We start from the raw sequence: 22,694 nt of genomic DNA on the forward strand, positions 1-22,694 counted from the left end.
TGCCCATGACTGTCTGACTTCAACATCCAAGCTATTACAAGATACAGAAACAACTTAAGTGTCCATTAATAGATGAATGGGTAAATAAGATGTGGTGTATATACACAATAGAATACTATTCAGCCATAAAAAGAATGAAATCTTGCCATTTGCAACAACACGGATGGACCTTGAGTGCTTTACACTAAGCGAAATAAGTCGGACAGAGAAAAGACAAATACTGTATGATCTCATTTATATGTAGAATTAAAAAAACCAAACCAAAACAAAAAACCCAAAACTCTGATACAGGAAACAGATTGGTGTTTGCCAGAGGTGGGAGATGTGGGTGGTAAAAATGGGTGAAAGGATCAGAAGGTACAAACTTTCAGTTACAAATAAATCATGAGGAAAAAAAAGTCCAAGGTCTTAGCCATTATGCTAGATTTCTGCTTATGATTATAGCCATCACTGTCTCAAATACATGTATTTGATGAAGTCAGAAGAGAATTTAGATTTATACCCAGTATACTACCTAATTAGGATTATAGGAAGCAGAGTTCAGTGGTCTTAAATTTTGAAATGTATCTGGCTAACCAAGGGACAGGTGGGACTCAGGTCTCATTCCAGTACCAGCACATAGTATAAGGAAAATACTCATCTAAAAAATTTCAGTCAGAATTCTGCTGTAGCTTGAACACATATGCAAATTACAAACACCATGAGTGCACCATGTTAGAATTTATTATAATACAAACAAGTCCAAACACAATATATTATCTAATTAAGAAAATATGAACATTTACTATTCTCTATGTTAACATTCTATTCCATTATTTGAGCTGGAATAGTCAACATTATAGTCTTTTATTCACTTCAGATAGGCCTCTCATGTTGGACCAGTAGGCACCAACTGTGCAAAGTAATCTTCCAATTGTGGAATGTTTGCAAAATGGAAGTTCATACCTGCTCATGGTCTGTCTTTTATGGTTTGTCTATCATGCTCCTCATTTCTTTCCCCATGAGACAGTTCAGTGCTTGAGCTGTCCAATAAAAAGACCCACCATGTACGTGTGTAGCATCACTGCATGTCCAACCAAGGACACAAATCACACAAGAGAGATGCTAGTTAACAGTCTTTCACAAAAACCTGATATAAGGCAATTGCTTAAATGCCATCAACAGCAGCTGTTTACAAGACAGGCTTCAAAATTCAAGGCTCCATTTCCGAAATTGGCCTGAAAGAAAAGGCTTAAATTATTTTTTAAAACCTTGTCATTATTTTCCACAACTATTACTATAAATAATAATAAATTAAAAGTCCATATATTATCTGAAATAAAGTTTAGGACATATGTATCAACCTAACCCAATGGGCACTCTTACACAGTTTAACCAGAAGACAACAATTCATTGGAATGCCTTCAAGAATCAGAGTTCTTTTAAATATTATTTATCAAAATATAAAATATAGTCAGAAGGAAAAAAGATCACAATACTACTTGGTACAGCCTCTATTGGTAAGAAGTAATAAATGAGTGTATGAGGAAAATATTCCAAATGCACACCCAGTTTTTTACTTTTTAAACATCAACAATTTTTACATACAATAAAAAAAGTGGAGCAGAGAGCACTGAGATCCACATGTATTTTCCATCTTGCATACATTCTTAAAGAGGAATTGCTTAATCTTTATAGCTATTGCACTGTGACTCATCCACATATAGCTCAAACTAGCATTTTTTGAGCTATGTGTTTAAAAATAAATAAAATAAATAAATAAATAAGTAAATATATATATATATATATATATTCAGTGTAGGTAGCCTTTGGTCAATGTTCATTCATAAGGGGATGTGGTGGACTTGCATCATACACACATTTAATGAACACGACATATTCAGACTACACGTGCTTGGCAAAAAAGAAACAGAAAAAATGCAATTTAAAGGATGTGGAGGCATCTGCCCACTATTCCACTGGATGCACATATGCCCTGGGGAGAGTATGACATGGGACAAACTAACCTTCTTGTCTCTCAAACAACCTCCATGAACCTCTTCTAATGGGAGCATCTTGCTGTGCCAGTGTGATCTTAATGTTCTCATTAAGATACATTAGAGTCATACAATATGGTCCCTAAGTGCACGTCAACTTTGTCTTGTCCTTGATCTAGGAAACCTGTTCTACTGCTGAAGAAAAACTTAGCTTAGTTAGATTTTATACGGGATAGAATATGGTCTCCAACAAGGCTCCTTCCTGGTGACTTTGCAGAGGTAACTTTGGCTCTGCCAGATATCTTTCTTTTACACTGACTTTAGAATCTAATATTTGGGTAAGATGAGACTCTACTGCAATCATTTAAAAGGAGTAGGAATTAGGATCACCAGGACTACCATGACCTAAAATTATATTGAATTAGTATCGAGGGCAGTGACTAAAGTTTAGGGCTTGTGTTGCACTGGGGCCTTTTCTACCACACTCATTTATTGCAAATTTCCTTCAAAAGAGTAGACATCCCTTCCAATTTAGGACTAAAAATGTAGTAAGAATCCAACCTGAAGAACCAAGTGTTCCAGGAGGACTGTTTGCTTTTTGTTTGGTCACCAAAGATATCATACAATTCCAAAATAATTTTGGGAAGATTTCTTCCCAAACAGGGAAAATACTGGGAATCTGGAAGAGAAGTTTTTAAAAAGGTTAAATAAGAGGAACTCCAGCATAGGTTTCCCTTTTAAAACACATCACAGTATACATAGAAGCCTAATATAATCAAGCATAAACGTGCATGTATGTGTGCACACATGAGTGGTAAATCCCAGGGAAGCCCCTATTAATTACATTGTAGAACTGTTCTTGCCTTGGACAGGCAAAGAGAGAACAAATAAGCATACTTATATTTTATCATTTTGCAAAGGATCTGGATTAAATAGCTTTACTGAAAACTGGCACCACCCTTTTGAGCCATATACATCAAAGGGCAGACAAGCAAACAACATGGGCACCTTTCCATGTCAATTGTGTCTGTGTTTGTGGCTGAATAGCAATGCCAGCTGGACTGTGGGGCAGAGCAGAGAATGCCTCCCTTCACATCTGGAGAGCTACAGTTCCTGACCCTTGAAAATTAAATCCAGTTTGGAAGTCACTTCAAATAAAACAATTTGGTGAGGGCTTTAGCAAGCAAGAAGGCAGGGCTGGTAACTCTACACATAAGAGGCTTCTCCAGGAAGCTTGAGTGGCACCACAATAAGAAGCTATTTTGAGTAAAGGGATCATACATAGCTGACGCAGGGATGGATCAAAACAATGGCAAGAGTGGGCTTATTTTTTTTTGTTTTTCTGGGCTCAAGAGATCCTCCTTTTCCCCCCCACACCAGGCGGGGTCTTTATTTTGGAGGACGTGGATAAAATCTATACATAATGGCGAATAGAAAGACTGCATTGCAGACCCAGGTTTGAGGGTCATAGTTATGTTGGTTTGGAGCCTTTCCAAAGAAGCTCTGGTCAGAGTTTGGATGGGATTAATACTCCCTTGTCCCCACAGTGTCATTCTGTAGCTTAGAGTTCCAGGGTCACTTTAAGACCACAACCTTCTCTAGGACAAAGGGCACCTTGGAAAAATCCCAAATTGGTCAGCATTGTTAGCTGCTGGGGATGGCACAGGAAAGCGATGGTTGACCTCAGCTCTTGGAAGAAGAGTGTGGACTCAGCTACTGGCTGCTTGGTGTGTCACATAAATGAGTGGTTCCCAATGGCTGTGGATGGTGCCAAGGCAAAGTCATAGACTATTTCTTTACCGTGTGTCCTTACTGACCACAGGATGATGACACAACCTCCAAAGCATCTTCAAACTGGTAGGAACTTTTTCTGTCAAGTGACATTGTGAAAATAAATGTGTAAATGAAAAGAAGATTGATGCTTTTCTTTCTTCTCTTTCATCTTTTCTCATCTACCAGTCTGAGAGTTGCTCAGTCCATGGAGACAGGAAATCAGGTTAGCACTCTTAAGTGGGCTACCCTCCCATCTGGAAATAGATTAGACAGAGGCACTAGGTGCCAAGCCTAGGGGGTCACGGGGATACTTTTATAGGTTTTCCATTTTTGTCGTACTGGTACACCAACATCTTGATACAATGTGAGTTGGCCGGCGAGATCCAGGGGCTACTTGTTATGGAAAAGTTATGGTTGGTGTAAAACTGTACAGGTTGCTTCTGGCACTTGAAGAAGGCCTTGAGCGTGGCAGCTGCCATCGTGCGGAACCTCTTGCTGATGAAGCAGTAGAGGAAGAAGTTGATGGCTGTGTTCAGAAGGGCCAGCATGTTGGCAATGTCGGACATGATGTGCACCAGCCAGCGGTTTTGGATGGGCGCACCATAGAGGTGGTAGAGAATCATGATGATGCGGGGGGCCCAGAGTGTGGCAAAGATGGAGGTAATGGTGAACAAGATGGCAGTAGTTTTCCCTGTGGAGTAGCCACGAAGGCGAAAATTGCTTTTCCTCCTGAGTTTGTACACAATGATTGAGTTCAAGATGAAGAAGATAGAGCAGGGCACCAAGTACACAGTGAAACAGTGAATCCAGATAAGGACATGATGCACAGAGGTACTTATGTAGTCTTCAGTCCAGATATTGGGCCACCAGTAGTAGGGGATGCTGGTCAGGAAGCAGGTGATGTAAACACTTACAATGACTTTTCTGGTGCGGGCTGGGTAGGAGACTGTGTGGTACTTGAGCGGGTGGCAGACGGCAATATACCGGTCAATGGTTAATGGAACAGTAATCCAAATGGAGGTGTGGATGGATGAGAATTCCAGCACTTCTATGATCTTATTGGCCACTTGAGGCAACTGCATATTCAAGATGAAATCTTCCAAGAGGAAATCCACAAACACAATGAAAAAGAGGACCAAGATGTCAGCAGCAGCAAGTGCCAAGAGATAGTTGTAGGAGGATTTCTGTCTTCTAGCTACCAGCTGAGACAGGATGATCACTGTCAGGATATTTGCTGTGGAGAGAAGAGAATCTGGTTTATCTCTGAAGTAGGATGACTTCATTGGCTACTACGGGGTTGCAGACATAAGCTTATGGGTACTCCCATGGAAGCCAAAGGGACCAAACAAATGCTTTTGAGGGACAATCTCCACATGACAAATTATATCTCCTACAGACAAAGTTATATACTCGTATTATAATTTATTTATTCCTCGCATAGTCATTGGAGGTGGTGCTACCATTGTCTTCATTTCAGAAATGAAACTGGGGGTCAGAGGGCTTTAGGAATTCACTTAGAGTCACACAGTAAGTGCTGGGGACAGGAACCAAATTTAGATCTCCTAATCCCAAATCCCATGCTCTCTCTTTTGTCTGAGTGTATGTAGGAAAATATGGGGTGGGATGGTTTTCCCTACTTCACATGTTCAGGTGGGAGAGGTCTTAAATCATGCAAGAGGTTACTCTTAAGAACCTTTTTGGAACTTGGATTTTAGGACCTTTCTTTTTTTTTTAATATATAGATTTAGTATTGAAGGAGCAGAGAAGATCATGACCTTCAGATTAGTTTAAAGATAAATTTTATTTATTTTTAGAGTAGGTGCAGATGGTCCCCATTTTATGATGGTTCGACTTATGATTTTCCAACTTTACTATGGCGCAAAAGCTATAGGCATTCAGTGGAAAATGTATTTGGGATTTTGAATTTGGATCTTTTCCCGGGCTGGCGATATGCGTTATGATACTCTCTTGTTATGCTGGGCAACAGCAGCAAGCCAGAGCTCCCAGTTATTCACGTGATCATGAGCACTTAAAAGTGACACACTTACAACCATCTGTACCTGTACAACCATTCTGCTTCTCACTTTCAGTATGTATTCAATAAGTTACATGAGATATTCAACACTTTATTATAAGACAGGCTTTGTGTTAGATGATTTTTCCCAACCATAGACTAATATAAGTGTTCTGAGCATAGTTAAGGTAGACTAGGCTAAACTATAATGTTCGGTAGGTTAGGTGAATTAAAGGCATTTTTAGTTTATGATAGGTTTACCAAGATGTAACTCCATCATAAATCGAGGAACAGCTGTAATCCACAATAGAGTACATTATTAAAAATAATAACAGAGAGAAGTAAATTTTCCTTCTTGTTCTCCAACTACCCAAGTACCCCTCCCTTAGGGCAATCACAGTAATAAATAGTCTGTCCTTATATATGTCTATGTAATGCACATATATAGTTTTTGAACAAAGAGTAGCAATTATTTTTTGGTATTACAATTTTTTGGCAATCTATGCATATAATTCCTTTCTTTTTAAAAAAGTCTTTATTTATTTAAGTAATCTGTACACCCAATGTGGAGCTTGAACTCATAACTCCAAGTTCAAGAGTCACACACTCTGGGATCCCTGGGTGGCGCAGCGGTTTGGCGCCTGCCTTTGGCCCAGGGCGCGATCCTGGAGACCCGGGATCGAATCCCACGTCGGGCTCCCAGTGCATGGAGCCTGCTTCTCCCTCTGCCTGTGTCTCTGCCTCTCTCTCTCTATCTGTGTGTGACTATCATAAATAAATAAAAATTTATAAAAAAAAAAAAAAAGAGTCACACACTCTTCTGACTGAGCCAGCCAGGCACCCCTGAAAATGCATGCATATGATTTCTGATCATTTTTAAAAACAAATATCTTTCTGAATAAGACACGGTTGTTAGGGACTTTAAAGTGATATTCCAATGGGTAATATCTAGAAGTCATTCTGCACATTTAAGCTCATTAATTTTCACAGTCAACACTATTAATTCTATTTAGCAAAATTGTCAGAGAATTTATGTCCCTTTTCCGAAGTCCAGTGGCAAAGCTGGCATCTGGATCTCCCTTTCTCAATCTTACCTTTTAAAATATTATACAATAGTTCACTTATAAAATTGTCTTGTAATATATACATGCTGGTGCACTCACTCAGATTAAACAAATTTTAACATTTTGCCATATTTGCTTCAGTTATTTTATTTTAAAATTAAATTTAATTTTTAAAGATTTATTTATTTATGATAGAGATAGAAAGAGAGAGAGAGAGAGAGAGAGAGAGAAAGGCAGAGACACAGGAGGAGGGAGAAGCAGGCTCCATGCCGGGAGCCCAACGTGGGACTCAATCCCGGGACTCCAGGATCACGCCCTGGGCCAAAGGCAGGCGCTAAACCGCTGAGCCACCCAGGGATCCCCTTAATTTAATTTTCTAAAAAGGCTTTATTTATCTGAGAGAAAGCAAGTGAGAAAGTATTAGCAGGGGGAGAGGCAGAGAGAGGGAGAGAAGCAAACTTCTTGCTGAGCAGGGAGCGTGATGTGGGGCTTGATTCCAGGACTTTGGGATTTTGACCTGAGCCAAAGGCAGACATAACCAATTGAACCACCTAGATGCCGCAATTAATTTAATTTTTTGAGAGAGTGCGAGTAGGGGGTGGAAGGAAGGCAGAGGGAGATGGAGAGAGAATCTTAGGTAGGCTTCAGTGTGGAGCTGGATGCAGGGCTCGAATTCAAGAGCCTTAGATCATGACCTGAGCCTAAAACAAGAGTCAGATGCTTAACCAACTGGTCCACCCAGATGCCCCATCTTTTCATTCTCCTGATAGTGTCCTTTGTTGTAAAATTTTTAAAATATGATGAGGAACATTCTATCTATCATCTATCTATCTATCTATCTATCTATCTATCATCTATTTATCATCTATCATCTATCTATCATCTATTATCTATCTACCTACCTACCTATTATTATTTATTTTTAATTTAAAAAAATATTTAATTTATTTATTCATGAGAGACACACATAGAGAGAGGCAGAGACACAGGCAGAGAGAAAAGCAGGCTCCATGCAGGGAGCCCGATGTGGGACTCGATCTCAGGACTCCAGGACCATACCCTGGGCTGAAGGCAGGCACTAAACTGCTGAATCATCCAGGGATCCCCTTATTTTTATTTTTTTAAAAAAGATTTTATTTATTCATTTGAAAAAGAGTGCACAAGCAAGAGGAGAGACTAGCAGACCCCCTGCTGAGCAGGGAGCCCAACTTGGGGCTCCATCCCAGGACTCCAGGACTCTGACCTGAGTTGAAGGCCGATGCTTAATTGAGCCACCCAGACTCAAAACAGCTTACACTATAGATACAATTAACAGTTTCCTTGAAATTGCCCCAGGCCTATTCTTTCCCCTCCCCTTTTGTTCTCTCCTTGGAGGCAACCACCATGCAGTAATCTTCAGGGCTGCATTTGCACACCCTTAATTTATAGTGAACTGTTCATTCAACAGGCTGCTTTTTCTACTCAACCTTATGTTTTTGAGACCTATTTTGTTAATACATGTAGCTCTCATTCACTCATTTTAACAGCTATATAGCATTCCATTGTATAAATTTACCGTGATTTATCTATTCACATACACATACATAGAGATATATCTATACACATATACACACGTCTCTATATATTTCTATATACATGCCTATTATAGAGACACACATGTACAAATATATATGCCTATATACACATATTATGTAGACATATGTGTGTATATATATATAACAATGTACATTTAAATTGGTTTCAAGGTTTTGCTATTAAAAACTGCTGTAGTTAACAACTTGAAATAGTTATATGTGAGAGTTTCTCTTGGGTAGTACATATATAGAAATATATTTATTATGTTCTAGAGTATATGCACCTGTATCTTTTCCAGATTCAGCTGAATTGCTCTATAAAGTGGTTTTGGTAATTTACACTCCTAAAAACAGAGTATGAGAGTTCAGCTGCTCCATATCTTCTTGGTATTTGCTGCTGTCAGTTTTTTGTTTGTTTTTATTTTTAAGTCTGTGCTATTCTTGCTCTTGTTCAAGGCACTTTGAAATAACATTTTGAAGTGGTGAAGAGTTAAGGTCTGATTATATTAATTAGCCAAGATGCAAGCCAAGGAACTAACACCCATGCACTAAACCACTCTGCAATATTGGTAATTCAAGTAAGGGTGAGGGTACCATGCAGGCATATTACAGTGTATGCAAAAGAGAAAAATAATGAGTAAATTCTACTTTAAGTCACTCTTGCGAAAAGATGTCCCATTAAAGCAAAGTTCTTTATGTTTATAAACTTGAAATTTCAAAAGTTTATTCATGCATTTAGCAGTGTTTCTGTGCATTGACTATGAGTTATGTCCTGAGAGGAGATGTTGAACAAAATAGACATGAATGGTCTTATCTTCATGGAGCTTAGAATCTTTTAGGCAAGAAAAATGTCAACTTTAGAGCCATAGGAGAAAATGTATAATTGAAAGTTGCAAGTGCTATTAGTGATCAATAAAAGTTTTGCTGAGGAAATAATGTTCAAAGTAAAATTTGGGGATCCCTGGGTGGTGCAGCGGTTTAGCGCCTGCCTTTGGCCCAGGGCGCGATCCTGGAGACCCGGGATCGAATCCCACGTCGGGCTCCCGGTGCATGGAGCCTGCTTCTCCCTCTGCCTATGTCTCTGCCTCTCTCTCTCCCTCTCTCTCTCTGTGTGTGTGACTATCATAAATAAATAAAAATTAAAAAAAAAAACAAAGTAAAATTTGGAGAACCAGTAGAAAGTAAATAGGCAAAAAGAGTGGTAGTAGAAAGTGTGTTTCAGGGAAACAGCATGTGCAAAGACCCTAAGGTGAGGAAAGCATGAAGAGTTGGGTTTATAAGGAAAGCTTATATTGATTTTTACTCACTTTGTATACATTTTTGCATTTAGAGCTCTCTTTTATTAAACAGTCTTGCTATGTTCTGTTGAAAAGTGTTCCAAAATGTTTTATTCATTTAGAAATCTTTTAAAAAAGTATTTAGCATCTACCTTCTGTGTGCCTGGGCCCATGGTAGAAACAAGTTGGTATTGCACACATTTAGAATCTCCAAAGTATAGGAAAACACACAAGTAGCTAAGTATTAAAGAGATAAATAAGAACACATATAATGATACAAGAGGGCTAGTAAACAGATATAGAATGAAGGGTGAAGGATTTGCAGGAGGGTGTGTGTCAAAAGTTTGGCTGCTTTGATCTAATTGTATACAGCCAGAGTTTCATAAACACAAGCTGTGAAATCAGGTCTGATGCTTACCTATCAAAGCTAAAAGTATCAGGACTTGGGATTAAGTATGTGGAGTCTGGGGCTGGGCTGCTGGGGTTTAGTCTTGGCTCTACTACTTATTGGCTCTTTGGCTTTGGGAAGATTGATTTGATCTCTCTACACTTCAGTTTCTTTCTTTATAAAATAGGATTAGTACAACTATCTGCCTCAGAGGGTTTTGAGAATTAAGTGAGATAATTTTTATAAAGCGGTTAGAACAGTGCCTGGCATGTGATGAGTTCTCAATGAATGTTAGCTATTGACTGAGAGTCCACTTGTTCAGCAAATGTTAACAGAGCACTTACTATGTGCCAGGCACTGTAGGAGGTGTTGGAGATGCAAGGATTAGCAAAATGCACAAGTTCCCTTTTATCATGGTGCTTATTGTAGTGAGGGAGACAGACAATGAACAAATATAAAAATGTATGAGAATTTCAGATAGCGATACTATCCAGAATAAAACCCAGGGATGAGATAGGTTGATGGGAGATTATTTTTCAGATTGGAAAATGATTTGAGTTCAATTAAGGGTAAGGAGAAGGTATCTGCCATAAAAAGATCTGTGGGAAAAGGATTCTAGGCAGTTGGAATGACAAGTGCAAAGGCCCTGAGGTGAGTGTAAGCATGGTATTCATGGAACTGAAAGAAGGCTTATCAGTCCTATTATCATCCCCATTTTAGAGATGAGGAAACTGAGGATTAGAGTTTTAGGTAATTTGCCCAAAGCCACATACTGAGTAACGTGGGGAGCCAGAGGTGACTCTAGTTCTGTCTGATGTTTTTTTTTCAATAAATTTATTTTTTATTGGTTTCAATTTACCAACATACAGAATAACACCCAACATACAGAATAACACCCTCTGTCTGATGTTATGGGATATCAAGTTCTGTGTTATTTTTGGTTATAGGAAAGGCTTCTCAGCTGTAGGAAAGTGATTCCTGTTTCCTGGGTTGCCCCTGACTTAGAAAAGTACTGTCATTTCTCTCTCGTGTCCCTGCCGCACCTACCAGCCTATAAGGAGGCAGGAAGGACAAATACTGGATATATTCTGCATGGAGTGACTCTTCACCACTGTCTCTTACTTTCCTATTGAATGCTATTTGAAGTGGGGTGCTAAAAAAATTCTCCATATCCAAACTCTTTAAAAATATTTCAGCCCCATCTAATTAATGCTTAAAGTCAGGCAAGTCATCATCTCCAAACGAAATTGCCAGGTATTCATATTTGACATTTTCTTAAGTTTCTAGTAATTGCCTCTCTTGAGAAACTAACTTGCAGACATTGAGTTTCCCATTTCTTTTGTACAGTTAGATTTGTCCCCAAGGCAATATCAAGCATACTTAGGAGATCCTTGGGATGAGAGAACATGTGTAAGCCACATAGACCTAGAGGGGAATGGAACAATGCCTGTGTATTGATTTTCTGAAAAAAGAAATGAGAAGGTAGAGTTTTCAACTCTTAAAGTTTGACATTTGCTATAATTACCCACCTCAAAAAATCCCTTCATTTCCACAATGGCACGTTTTTCCCCAAAGAAAAGGAATGTTGACAGGGTCTGTGTGCATTTATAATGGGCGAAAAAACAAAGAAACCCAAGTCATCACTGCCTGAAATTCTATTTCTCAGCTTTTCTCTCAAACTGACCTGCCCAAGACTGTTGTTGTGGAAACCCAAGCAAGCCCCAGTGAACTTCACAATCAAAATGTCAGTGCTTCTAAAAAGCAAATCTTTTCTGTCAATGGTGTCACTGGACAGGTTTAAGCTCCTGGGTAATAAATAGAAAGCCCATGTTCTGTGATTGCAAAGCTTCTTGGTTGTATTCTTGGGGGAATTCATTTCCCGTAATTTGTAGCTTACTGTGCTCAAGCTTCAGAGGATTTGGGGAGTGGCTGAAAGAACAACACAGGTTTGACTGTCAGACCCCACCACTGAACCACTTACTGGTGCAGAGGGAAAGGGTCAAAATTTTCCAGAGTTATTTTCTATGTTTGTGAGGACTATAAGGTCCCTGCAAGTTCCTTAGAAGAAGTAGCCAGAACAGAGCACTGACTGAGAATATTCTTTCTCTCTTAGTTCTGCTGTATTTCCTTTTTTTACTTTGAAAAATAGTTTTTTAATAACAAAACACATGTAAAAAATTAATTATATCAGCATGTAATTATATTATTATTAGCTCACTTTTAAATATTTTTTTAAATTTTTATTTATTTATGATAGTCACAGAGAGAGAGAGAGGCAGAGACACAGGCAGAGGGAGAAGCAGGCTCCATGCACCGGGAGCCCGACGTGGGAATCGATCCTGGGTCTCCAGGATCGCGCCCTGGGCCAAAGGCAGGCGCCAAACCGCTGCGCCACCCAGGGATCCCTATTAGCTCACTTTTATTGAGCATTTACTTCTATCTCATACATAATACCGCATTTAATCTTCATAACTACCTATCGAGGTTGGAACTATGATTTGAGAGTATCGAGGCTCAGAGAAGTTAAATAACTTGTTTCAGGTCACAAAGCAAGCAGGTGATGAGCCAGGACATTAAACTAAGCTTTGGCCTCCTGGATTTGTATATTTAACCACTACATTAGATATTGGAAAGTAAAAGTCTGCCCAAATCCCATTTTCCAAAGATACTGTGATAGCTAGTCTCACAGATGGTCCTTAATGAACCATACCTCTGGGTATTCATGCCTTTGGGTGGTCTCCTCTTCTTGAATTGGAGCTGGTCCTGTGATTTACTTTTGAACAATAGACTATGGCAGGAGTGACCCTGTATGACCAGGTCATAAGTAGGCCCTCTGAATACTTGTTCTTGAGATGTTCCATCTTGGAACTCAGCTATGAGAAGCCCAAGTCACATGGAAAGGCCATGTGTAAGACCCTGGTTGAAAGCCCTAGGTGATCTCATAGCTGAATCCAACATCAATTGTCAGCCATGTGAGTAAGCCATCTTTGATGTCCATCTCAGTGGAACCCCCAAGTGACTGCAGTTACTATAAATTATAAATATAATTAGTAATAATGATTACTGCCACACAATGAGATCATACAATAAAACAGTTGTGCAAGTAGATTTTTTTCAATTAGAAATAAATCATGGATTTTTTTCTCTCCTATGTCAATATTATTCATGAAATATTCACCTATGGCTGGCCATTATTTATCTTATTTTTTAGCCACTAAGCATCTTTTTATATTCCTGTAGAATAAATTCTCAAAAGTAGAAATGCTAGTTTCAAGGAAAACACATTTTTTCCATCTTCCTCCCTCTCTCTCTCTTCCCCTCTATCTCTTTCTTCCTAAAAGGCAGCTAAGAAAATAGGCAAAAAGAAAAAGAACTCAAGTTGAAGCTGCAAAAAGATTTAGGTTAGACATCAAGAACTTTTTGATTGTAATAACGGCAGTTATGTGAACAGGAACAGGCCCCTGACACTACAGTTGCTCAGTTCATGAAGGTCTTCAGAAAAGAATAGAAAATTTCTTATCAGGGCTGATTAAATTCCTGAGGTTTCCTTCTGCAAATCCTCTTTCTCTACATCCTAAATTATGTTCTTGTGCATTTCACCCCATTCAGCCACCATCCCTGGTGACTTAAAGGCATCTCTCCTCCTTACAGTTGTCTGTCTTTTGCACTAGAAGAGTCAGCCCTCAGTGTCCTACAGAAGCACAAGGATCCCTGACATTATAAGCAATTCCAGTGATGTTATTTTAGCGGTTCCTGGGAGGTGCTCCAAGGACAGATTTCTAGGAGAAGCAATGTTTAAGCCTCCCAGGCAAGAAGTCAACACTGCCCTTGTTTAGATCAGCTGGGGAGTGAATTGTGTGATGGGCATTGCCTCTTGGAAGTTAGAATCTTCCTCACAGTTACCTGTTCCACTCTGGATCTTGGGGGCAGAGGAAGAGGAAATAAAGTGTGATGCTGACAAGATTTAATGTTCAGTCTTTTTTGGCCTTTGTGGAAGGTACCAGAAAATCTTCAGGAGGCTCTGCCCCAAGGGCTCCTAGGAGAGGAGCAGGGAAGGATTTCCCTGAGGGCAGCTTTCCTACCTTATGTTTCCAACCTCAGGCACTGCTAGCTGGCCAGGAGCCCCCTTGTTTCCTCATTGTTCCACTTGCCTTGGTGCAGAAGCTTGGGAATGTGAATGTCTTTCCAACATCTGGTTATCGGGCATGAAACTGCGGACTAGTGAGGCGGAGGTCAGGTAGTATTTCCCCACCCCTTCCAGATCCTGGGAGGGCTCTGAAAAGTCACTTGGTTTTTGTTGTTGTTGTTTGTTCTTCTTTTTTTTTTTTTTTTTTTTGTTCTTTGCAGGCTGAACGTCACCCAAAATATCCAGGTATATAAGAACCTATCTTAGTTGGAAGAAGTTGTGTAGTGGTTAATCTCTCTGAGCCTTAGTTCCTATATCTGTGAAATGGGCATCATAATAAATATATCTTCACGGGTTGTTATAAAGATATATGAAATAATGTGTGAAATGCTTAGCATAGTTTTTGGTACATAGTGAGCACTCAGTAAATGTTACCTATTGTTACTTATTACATCTGGCCAGTGCAGTTCAGCAGAGGATTACTGATCTAGAGTTCAGACCCTGTGCTGGAAGTAGAGATGAGTCAGAGAGAGTCTGAGCTCTCTAGGAATCCCAGAGAAGATTCTAGTTTCCCTCCATGGATCATTCCAGGCACTAACAACCCTGTCACCCTATCTGAAATGCTTCATTGCCTCTAACCTGATCCCTCTAGCTGCAGCTCTATTCCACCCCTTACCCACCGCCCCACCCCCCACCTTTGTTTCTCTGCTCAGTGGAGAAGGTTGGCGGTTATCTGTAGCCCTAAGAGCCATTATTACAGGATGATTCAATTGTCTTTTGCTTTCTCTGAAATAGACTTTGTTCTTTTAAAATTTTGTTTTTATTTTGATAGCTCTTTCATTTTCTTTGTAGCTTTATATTTTTCTCGTGGAGACCCCTATTTGTCACTACCTTTAGCACTGGAGTGGATTCTTTTCAAAGGTAGGGGCAGTATTTCCTTTCTTTCTAGGGTCCCTTGTGAAGGGTGATTGCATAGCCCGGAGGTTGGAATGGCAAAACATGGTTCATCTTCAATCGATTGGTAGTGGCTATTGCATGCCCTGTTGAAAAATATTCTAAAGCTGGACCTGGGTTTAGCAGTGCTGGGATGGATTAGTGGTATCTGTCATGGTGGAATGAAGGCTGTGGATTTGCCGGAGGGACCTGGGCTGTGGGGAAGTGGTCCAGTCTTACTGGCTTTTCCCAGAACCTAACAAAGCAGCAGTTTCCATTATATACTAGAACGAGTTGAGACCTAGTAAGCCTGCGCATTGCAGATGGATAGTCAAGCAAGAGCTAAGATGATTGCCAGGGCAGTCTGACTCAAGGCAATGGGGAAAAGTGAGTTAGTAACTGGCTGGTCATCACATTCATCTGAGCTGATCGGTTGGCATTCTCTTGACTGAAAAATTGGTTTTGACTTTTTGACTAGGAGCAGTGTCTTTGGGTAACCATGACAACTTCTAGGTCTCAAGTTAGCCAATAGACTCAAAAGTTTTCAAACCATACTTTTCCATGCCAAAATTCATTTTCTTATGACTACCATGCATTGAACACCTACTATGAGTCTGGTGGCTCTGTAGAGATGAGGTGATTTTTGGGGGGTCATTCACTGATGAATAGTTTTACTTTAAAAGTTATGTGTTTAGTTTAAAGGATATTAGAGAAATGTTATTTAGGGTAGTGATAAAAACCTGCTTATAAAATAAGTTAAGTATATTAAAAAATGAATTGATTTAAAGAAAATGGTAAGGGGGGCATCTGGGTGGCTCAGTGGTTGAACGTCTGCTTTCAGCTCAGGTTGTGATCCTGGGATCTGTGATCGAGTCCCGCATCGGGCTCCCACAGGGAGCCTGCTTCTCCCTCTGCCTGTGTCTTTGGCTCTCTCTGTGTGTCTCATGAATAAATAAAATAGAATTGTTAAAAAAAATAAAGAAAATTGTAAGGAAAATGTAGGCTCTGGTCTCTATTTTACAGATGAGGAAACTGATAAAGAGATGGTTAGCCACTTGCTCAAGATGGCACAGCTGATAAGTCAAAGAAGTATTCTGAAAGCCCTCAGTGGTACCATACTGGGTCAGGTCCCATAATAAGTAATGGAAGCAGCTGTGTTTTCTCAGCTCTAGGGTTTGTCACAAAGACAGACAGGGATGGGGCTTGAGCCATCTCTCTAGCAGATGCAGAGCACAAGACTTACCAGAAAGACTTACAGGCTCCTTAAAATCACATGCATGTAATATGGAGTTTGGAAGAGCTGGTTTAGCACCCACATCTGCTCCATTCTAGCTGGCATTCTTGAGCAAGTAACACCAGGAGCTTTAGCTTCCTCCTCAGTAAAGTATGGATAAAAGTCATGTCTGGTTTGGAGGGTTGTTGGGGATCAGAAGAAGTCACATGCATAAAGCTCTTAGCACAGAGCCTGGCACAAGCAGAGTAAGTGGCCATGGTTAACATGTGTGAGTGTGATGACCAGTGGTGAACTGAACTATGCAAAGGCCTGACACGGAGGAAAAAGCACTGGCAAGTCTAGGCAGGGGATTCTCCTGGTGAATTTCTTGAGGATGGGAGAACTGGTCTCAGAAAAGACCTCTGACTCATTTGTGCTCTGTCAATGAAAGTGTCCCTAACACTGCTGTCTGATACACATGCAAAAATTGTTAATGTAGAGTAGACCCTAAATGTTCTCATAACAAGGAAAAAAAAATCTTTTTCTTTCTTTTCTTACTGTAGCTGTTTGAGGTGAAGGATGATAAGTAAGCTTATTATGGCTATGATTTCATAATATATGTAAGCCAAACCATTAGGCTCCACACTTTAAATTTACATAGCCATGTAGGTCAATTATATCTCGATAAGACAGGGGAAAATGTGTGCCTTGGCATCCCAATTCTGTTAGGATATGCCTCAGGTTTCAATTGGGTTCTGACATAGTCTTCTAAGTGTCTGTGGAAAAGCCACTTCCCTTTTCAGGACCTCAGTTTCCAGATCTGCAAAATGAACCTATTACTAATAAAAAAAATATAGTATCATAGCTCACATCTAGTGCAGAGTGGTAGTTTGACAGGCACGGAAGACAAGGAAGGGCTCTTCAGGGAGAGTGAACTGCCTGTGCAAAGGCAAAGAAGAACCAGACAGGAAGACCCACCACCATTTTCTCAGGGCCCTTGACAGACATGAGTGCCCACTGTGTGTCAGGTCCTGAACCCCTTCCTTCATCTTCATGAAGCACTTCTCAGATCTGTAATATCAAATATCATCTAATAAATATCTAAAATTAAACATCCAGTATTTAATATTTACTAATAAATTAGATACTCTTTTTATCCCTTTATTTTAGAATAAGAAAGACAAGATTTGAGAGGTTGGTTGCTAAGGAATCAAATGCCTCTTCTAGTTCTCTTGTTCATAGATGCTCGTATATTATATAGGTTATGTTAGAGCCAAGCATATTTAGTAATAGCTGGTCCCCTCTATCAACTATTTACCATGTGTAGCTCACTTGTTAGACGTTTTACTTGCTTTAAATTGAATCCTCACATGACATTAAGAGATGTATACTATTAATATCCCCATTATAGGGATGAGAACACTGACGCTCAGTGAATTAAGAAACTGGTCCAATCAGACATCAAGTGTGTGCTGGACTCAGGATTCAAAAACAATTTATTAGACTTTAGAGCCCATTTGACACACGTGCTTGTCCAGATGCTTCTGTAATTAGCTCTAGTGAACTGACCATTATATAGAAATAGGTCAGTTTGTTCTATCTCTTTCTTCCTTTCTTCTTTTTTTTAATAGTGTGTATCAGCTGGCACTCTCCATTGCCCCTTCTAATATTGAATGATGCTCCCCACTGGCTAATTCTCCCTTGTATTTGTCCCAGGTGCTCAGTTTCGGCCCACAATGCCCAAACCCTGACTTCCAGCTGGTGACTGCCTTGCACAAAGGATGCTCATTTGTTTGTGCTGTTTAGTGGACCCAGGGTGATGGGCATTGGGTTCCAGGGGACCAACAGGAAGTCAGAGGCTTCTGGACTCTTCATCTGGAGTTCACTGGGGTGTCAGAGGCTAATTGTGGCTCTGTTCGGAGTTGTCGCTGTTTGATTAAATATCTTGTGCTAAGCACCATCCATCTGCCTCCCAATGGCTGCCAGGGGTAGGTATTTTTAGCTTCGGGCAAATAGCTTATCAATTGTGCATACAAAACGCAGTCAACACAAAGCCTTCATTTTCTGTTGCCTGTCTTCTTCCATGAAGGCAAGGATAAAGGAAGAATTAAATGAAGTTGGCACTCACTTATTCGTTCAACAAACGTTTTCCAAGTTGCCCACCATGAGCTAGGCACTATGCCAGACACGGGTGGTGCAGCTATGCGGAAATACACAAATGGATCAAGTCCACAAGGAGCTTGCAATCTATGTTGACCAAGTAGAATTCTGTTCTGCTATCTACTAGCTCTGTGGCCTTGGGATAAGTCACACATTTCTCTGGGCCTTCTAGCATTCAAAAAGCATACGCTAAGTGTGTGCTATGTGCCATTCATAGTGCTGAGGCGGTTGATGAGGGGAGGCAGATGTCTTCCTGCTAGCAAGACAGTGAGAAAGACAAAGAGTTTGTATGACCAAGCAGCAAGTGTGAACGAGGCTGACCCAGGCATTTTCTTAGGCTCACAGAGAGTGTCAACAAGACCCACCACAGGAGGGGGCCAGGGAGACGGGCACTCCAACATCCAGGAATGGCATGAGCTGAGGAGGCAGGATTGTGGGCGACACAGTCAAGAGCTAGGAACATAATAGGTATAACAGATAAATTAAACGAATAATTCTTCAGCCAATGATCCATGCTGTCATTCTAGCCTGAAGGCTTCTCTTCTTAGGGGCCACTTCCTAGGGACAGCTGGTTGCCCTAAAGCTAAGGATGTGTATAAATGGCAGCAATTAGCTGGCGACTTTGTACCTCCAGCTGCTTTCCAGTATTAGGTCTGCATCAAGGGTCTCTAACCTAAAGAAAGGAAAGGCAGTAACATCATATTAGGAAAAAGCCCAAATATCACTAATATATAGGATCTAGAGCATGTTGCTATAATTAATCTACCTACCTGTGGTTCCATTGCTATAAACACCACTGAAGCTGACCACAACTGTAATGCCTTCCATTCTGAGGATTAGAGAGGTATTTCTGGGACTCCCAAAGTCATTCCAGAAGGACAAGGACAAAGAGAACAGATTCCAGAGCCAGATTGCTAGAGTTCAAACCTGCCTCTGCCACTTTTTAGCTGTGCCATCCTGGGCAATTTATTTAACCTCTCTGTGCCTCAGTTTGCTCATCTATAAAACAGATGATGGTATGGTACCCATCACAGGCTTCTGTGAGCGTTAAAAGAATAAATATAGGGAAAATGCCTGGCATAGTCCTTGATACCATACATGCTATATACATTTTATCATCATTACTATTAGCCAGGTAGAAATCTCAAAGGGCAGGGAGTGTGTCTGCTTTGCTTATCATTACTAATATATTTCCAATCTCTTACACAGTTTCTGGCATGCAGTAGCTGCTCAATAAATTTCTGTTGAATTGAATGACTAACTACAAATATAGATTAACACAACATCATAGACATGCAGAAGCGCTGGTTAACAGTTTTAAATAGACTGGAAGATTACTAAGGGTTTACTGCAGAAAATGAGTCAGGTGATGTGATCAAGGGCAACTGGAAATTAATTTAGTGTTCATTGTGAGAGAGATCTTTTAGAGACTATCATTCTCCTCTGAAGAGATTTTGTGCCAAAATCTTCCATGTGAATCCAATAAATTTAGTGATGCCCAACTATGTGCCAAGCCTGGAATAGGCTCTTGAGAGTATAAGACCCATTCCTTGGGCTCAAGGTGCTCAGAACTTACTGAATAAATCATACCAAGGCAGCATGGGAAGTCATTTTAAACTTGCTGCTCTCCCATCAATGCCATAGGGCATAGGGCTCTATGCCAGGGTTTGAAAACTCAAATGGCAATAGGCCAGGCAGGTAATATCAATGTGTGAGGTGGGCATGCAGGGGCCTTTAATGAACTGGATAGTTTGTGCCCCCTTTAAGAGGCTAGCCACTATTTACTTCTTTCTGGTGGTTTCCCATGAGGGAATGACCATCTGTGGCCAGGTCTTCCAGTGTTTCAGAAGAGGCTTGCAAACACATAAACACACACACACACACACACAGACACACACACACAGACACACGCACAGTGTGGCCTGAGGGTAGCTGGTTTGAAACCTCTGCTCTATATCCAAAATCTTTGCATGACCAACCTGATACCTCTAACACCATCAGCTCCCTCTGCATGCAAATGCACCTTGCTCTTCACTTTACGAGCTATTGCCTGAATGCACAGCACTCTTTCTTTCCTTCATAGCATTGCATGGGCTATTTCTTTTGCCTGGGATGCCTTCCCTGCCTACAGCTCTTAGGCTGGTAGAATTTTTATTTTTAAAGCCTTCCCTGATTGCAGTGCTCTGAGTCAAGCACCTCATTGGCTAGAGTATTTAACACGTTTTTATAATGATCTTCTTCAAAATCTTTATCACCCATTCACTGGGAGCCCTTGGAAGGCAGGGGTTGTATCTCTTTTCTCTGAACCTTGAAGATTTGCAGGGTAGTCAAAGAGTATGTATTCCATCAACGTTTGTGGAATAAGAGTGACGGATGGATGGATGGATGGATGGATGGATGGATGGATGGGTGTATGGATTTCCCCCATGGCATTCTCTGTGGAACATCTATGTGCTTGCTGTCACTTCTGTGGTATTACATTATACGCATGATAACTTGATCTTATCCCATCTCTCTGCTTTCTTCTCTCCAGACCCAATCTCTCTAGGTAACTAACTTCTTTTCCCTTTTCCCTTTTACCTCCTATGGTGGCGGATGGATCTGAGTTCACAGCCCCCATTTACTTGCCTGAACATGATACTTAATCAGTTTCCTTATCTGTGTAATGAGGACAAGAACATTTCCCCCAAGGGCTTGTTAGGAAGACTGAGCATTTATACCATGCCTTGCATGTAGTACTCAAAATATTATTTGTTTATCCACTGAGTGTGATAGTCTGTTTCTTCCATAGAGCATTGACCCTTTCCTTTTTTGAATAGTGGAGAGGTTAAGAGCACTGATTCTGAAACCAGGCTCTGTGGGCTTGAACTCCATTTCTCAATTTCTTGCTTTGTGATCTTGACTAAGTTTCTTAAATACTCTGTGCCTTAATGTTCCTTATCTGTAAAATGGGGATAATACCTGTTTCATGGGGTTCTTGTAGGAACTAAAGCAAATGCTTGGAAGGATACCTGGTACATAGTGAGTGCTCAATAAATGTAATATTTGTTGCTCATCAGTCCAACCCAAGAGACTCTGGAGTGAGTCTCTCTCTCTCTCTCTCTCTTTTGCATTAACACAGACTACTCAGGCCAGCCTCCCTCCCCTTCCTTCTACCACAGATACTGACTTCCTGCTGTGTTCAGGCACCTTGCTGCAGCTGTGGATATCATGGTAAATGAGAAAAAAATGGTTTCTTCCTTCTTGGAGCTTCTAGCCTGGCAGAAGCCAGATAAATACCCAGACAGAAGCTCCTCAACAGCAGAAGACAGCATGCAATGGGAGCACTTAAGAAGGGGTAACAATCTAACCTAGAGGATCATGGAAGGCTTCTTGAAGGAAGTGGTATGTGTGCAGTGACAGAGGAATAGGAACTAGTCAAGTAATTGGGGAGCAAAGTATGACAACAAGAGGGAACAGAATGTGCCAAGAGATAAGAGAGACAGAATGGTTGTTAGAGCATCTAGAAGTTCAGCATGGAATGCAGATCATAGGCTGGAGGCTTATGGGGTAGATTCCAGGCTGCAGATATGTCTTTAGGATTTTCTGATTTAGTTGTCATATATACAAATTGGAGTTTTTCATGTCTAGTTGAAGATTTGAGCTTCTTTTAAAAATCAGGAGAGGCCACCTGGGTGACATTTCCATGTGGGGGTGTCATGCAGCTTAACCAGTCCTCACCGGACCTCATTCATTTATGTCCTCTGCCTGCCCCTGTCTGGAGAAAGAGCTGGGGTGGAGGAAGGCCTGGCTGGGAAAGAGGTACAGAAGTAGCAGCATCCAATTTGAATGATTCAAACAGCTTTGCAGCCTAGTTTGAATTGAAATTGTCCTGAGGGAATGGAGAGTCTTTGAAGGACTTTAAGCATTAGGGGTTTTACTAAGTAAGATGTTTGTTATTTCTATATCATACCACAGACATCCGGGAGAGCAGGGGTAGGGGGAGGTAAAGAACAGAAGGTCCTTTATAAACCTCACTGAAACTTTTAAGCATGGGCTGTATTGTAGCTTCCTCATGTATAAAATTTGACAGGAGCCATCAGAAATGCTTGAGAGGTAATATCTTCCTGCATAATATGTCCCCCTTTCCCTTCTTGGGCTGGTCGGAGAAGGTTCTATGGGATCTGGCTGTTTAAGAACACTGGAGAATCCCCTGA

General features: G+C 40.5%; 1 protein-coding gene across 1 annotated transcript in view; it reads right to left on the bottom strand.

The window, feature by feature from the left end:
• Positions 1 to 701: 701 nt before the first annotated feature.
• GPR139 (G protein-coupled receptor 139) overlaps positions 702 to 22,694 on the bottom strand; it is a 42,949-nt gene continuing 20,956 nt past the window's right edge. The window contains exon 2 of the mRNA XM_072833981.1: positions 702 to 4,983. Within this exon, the coding sequence (XP_072690082.1) occupies positions 4,049 to 4,983 (935 nt within the window). The 3' untranslated portion in view covers positions 702 to 4,048. The remainder of the gene's footprint in view (positions 4,984 to 22,694) is intronic.

This window comes from Canis lupus, chromosome 8 (assembly GCF_048164855.1).
Source record: "Canis lupus baileyi chromosome 8, mCanLup2.hap1, whole genome shotgun sequence".
Taxonomy (NCBI): domain Eukaryota; kingdom Metazoa; phylum Chordata; class Mammalia; order Carnivora; family Canidae; genus Canis; species Canis lupus.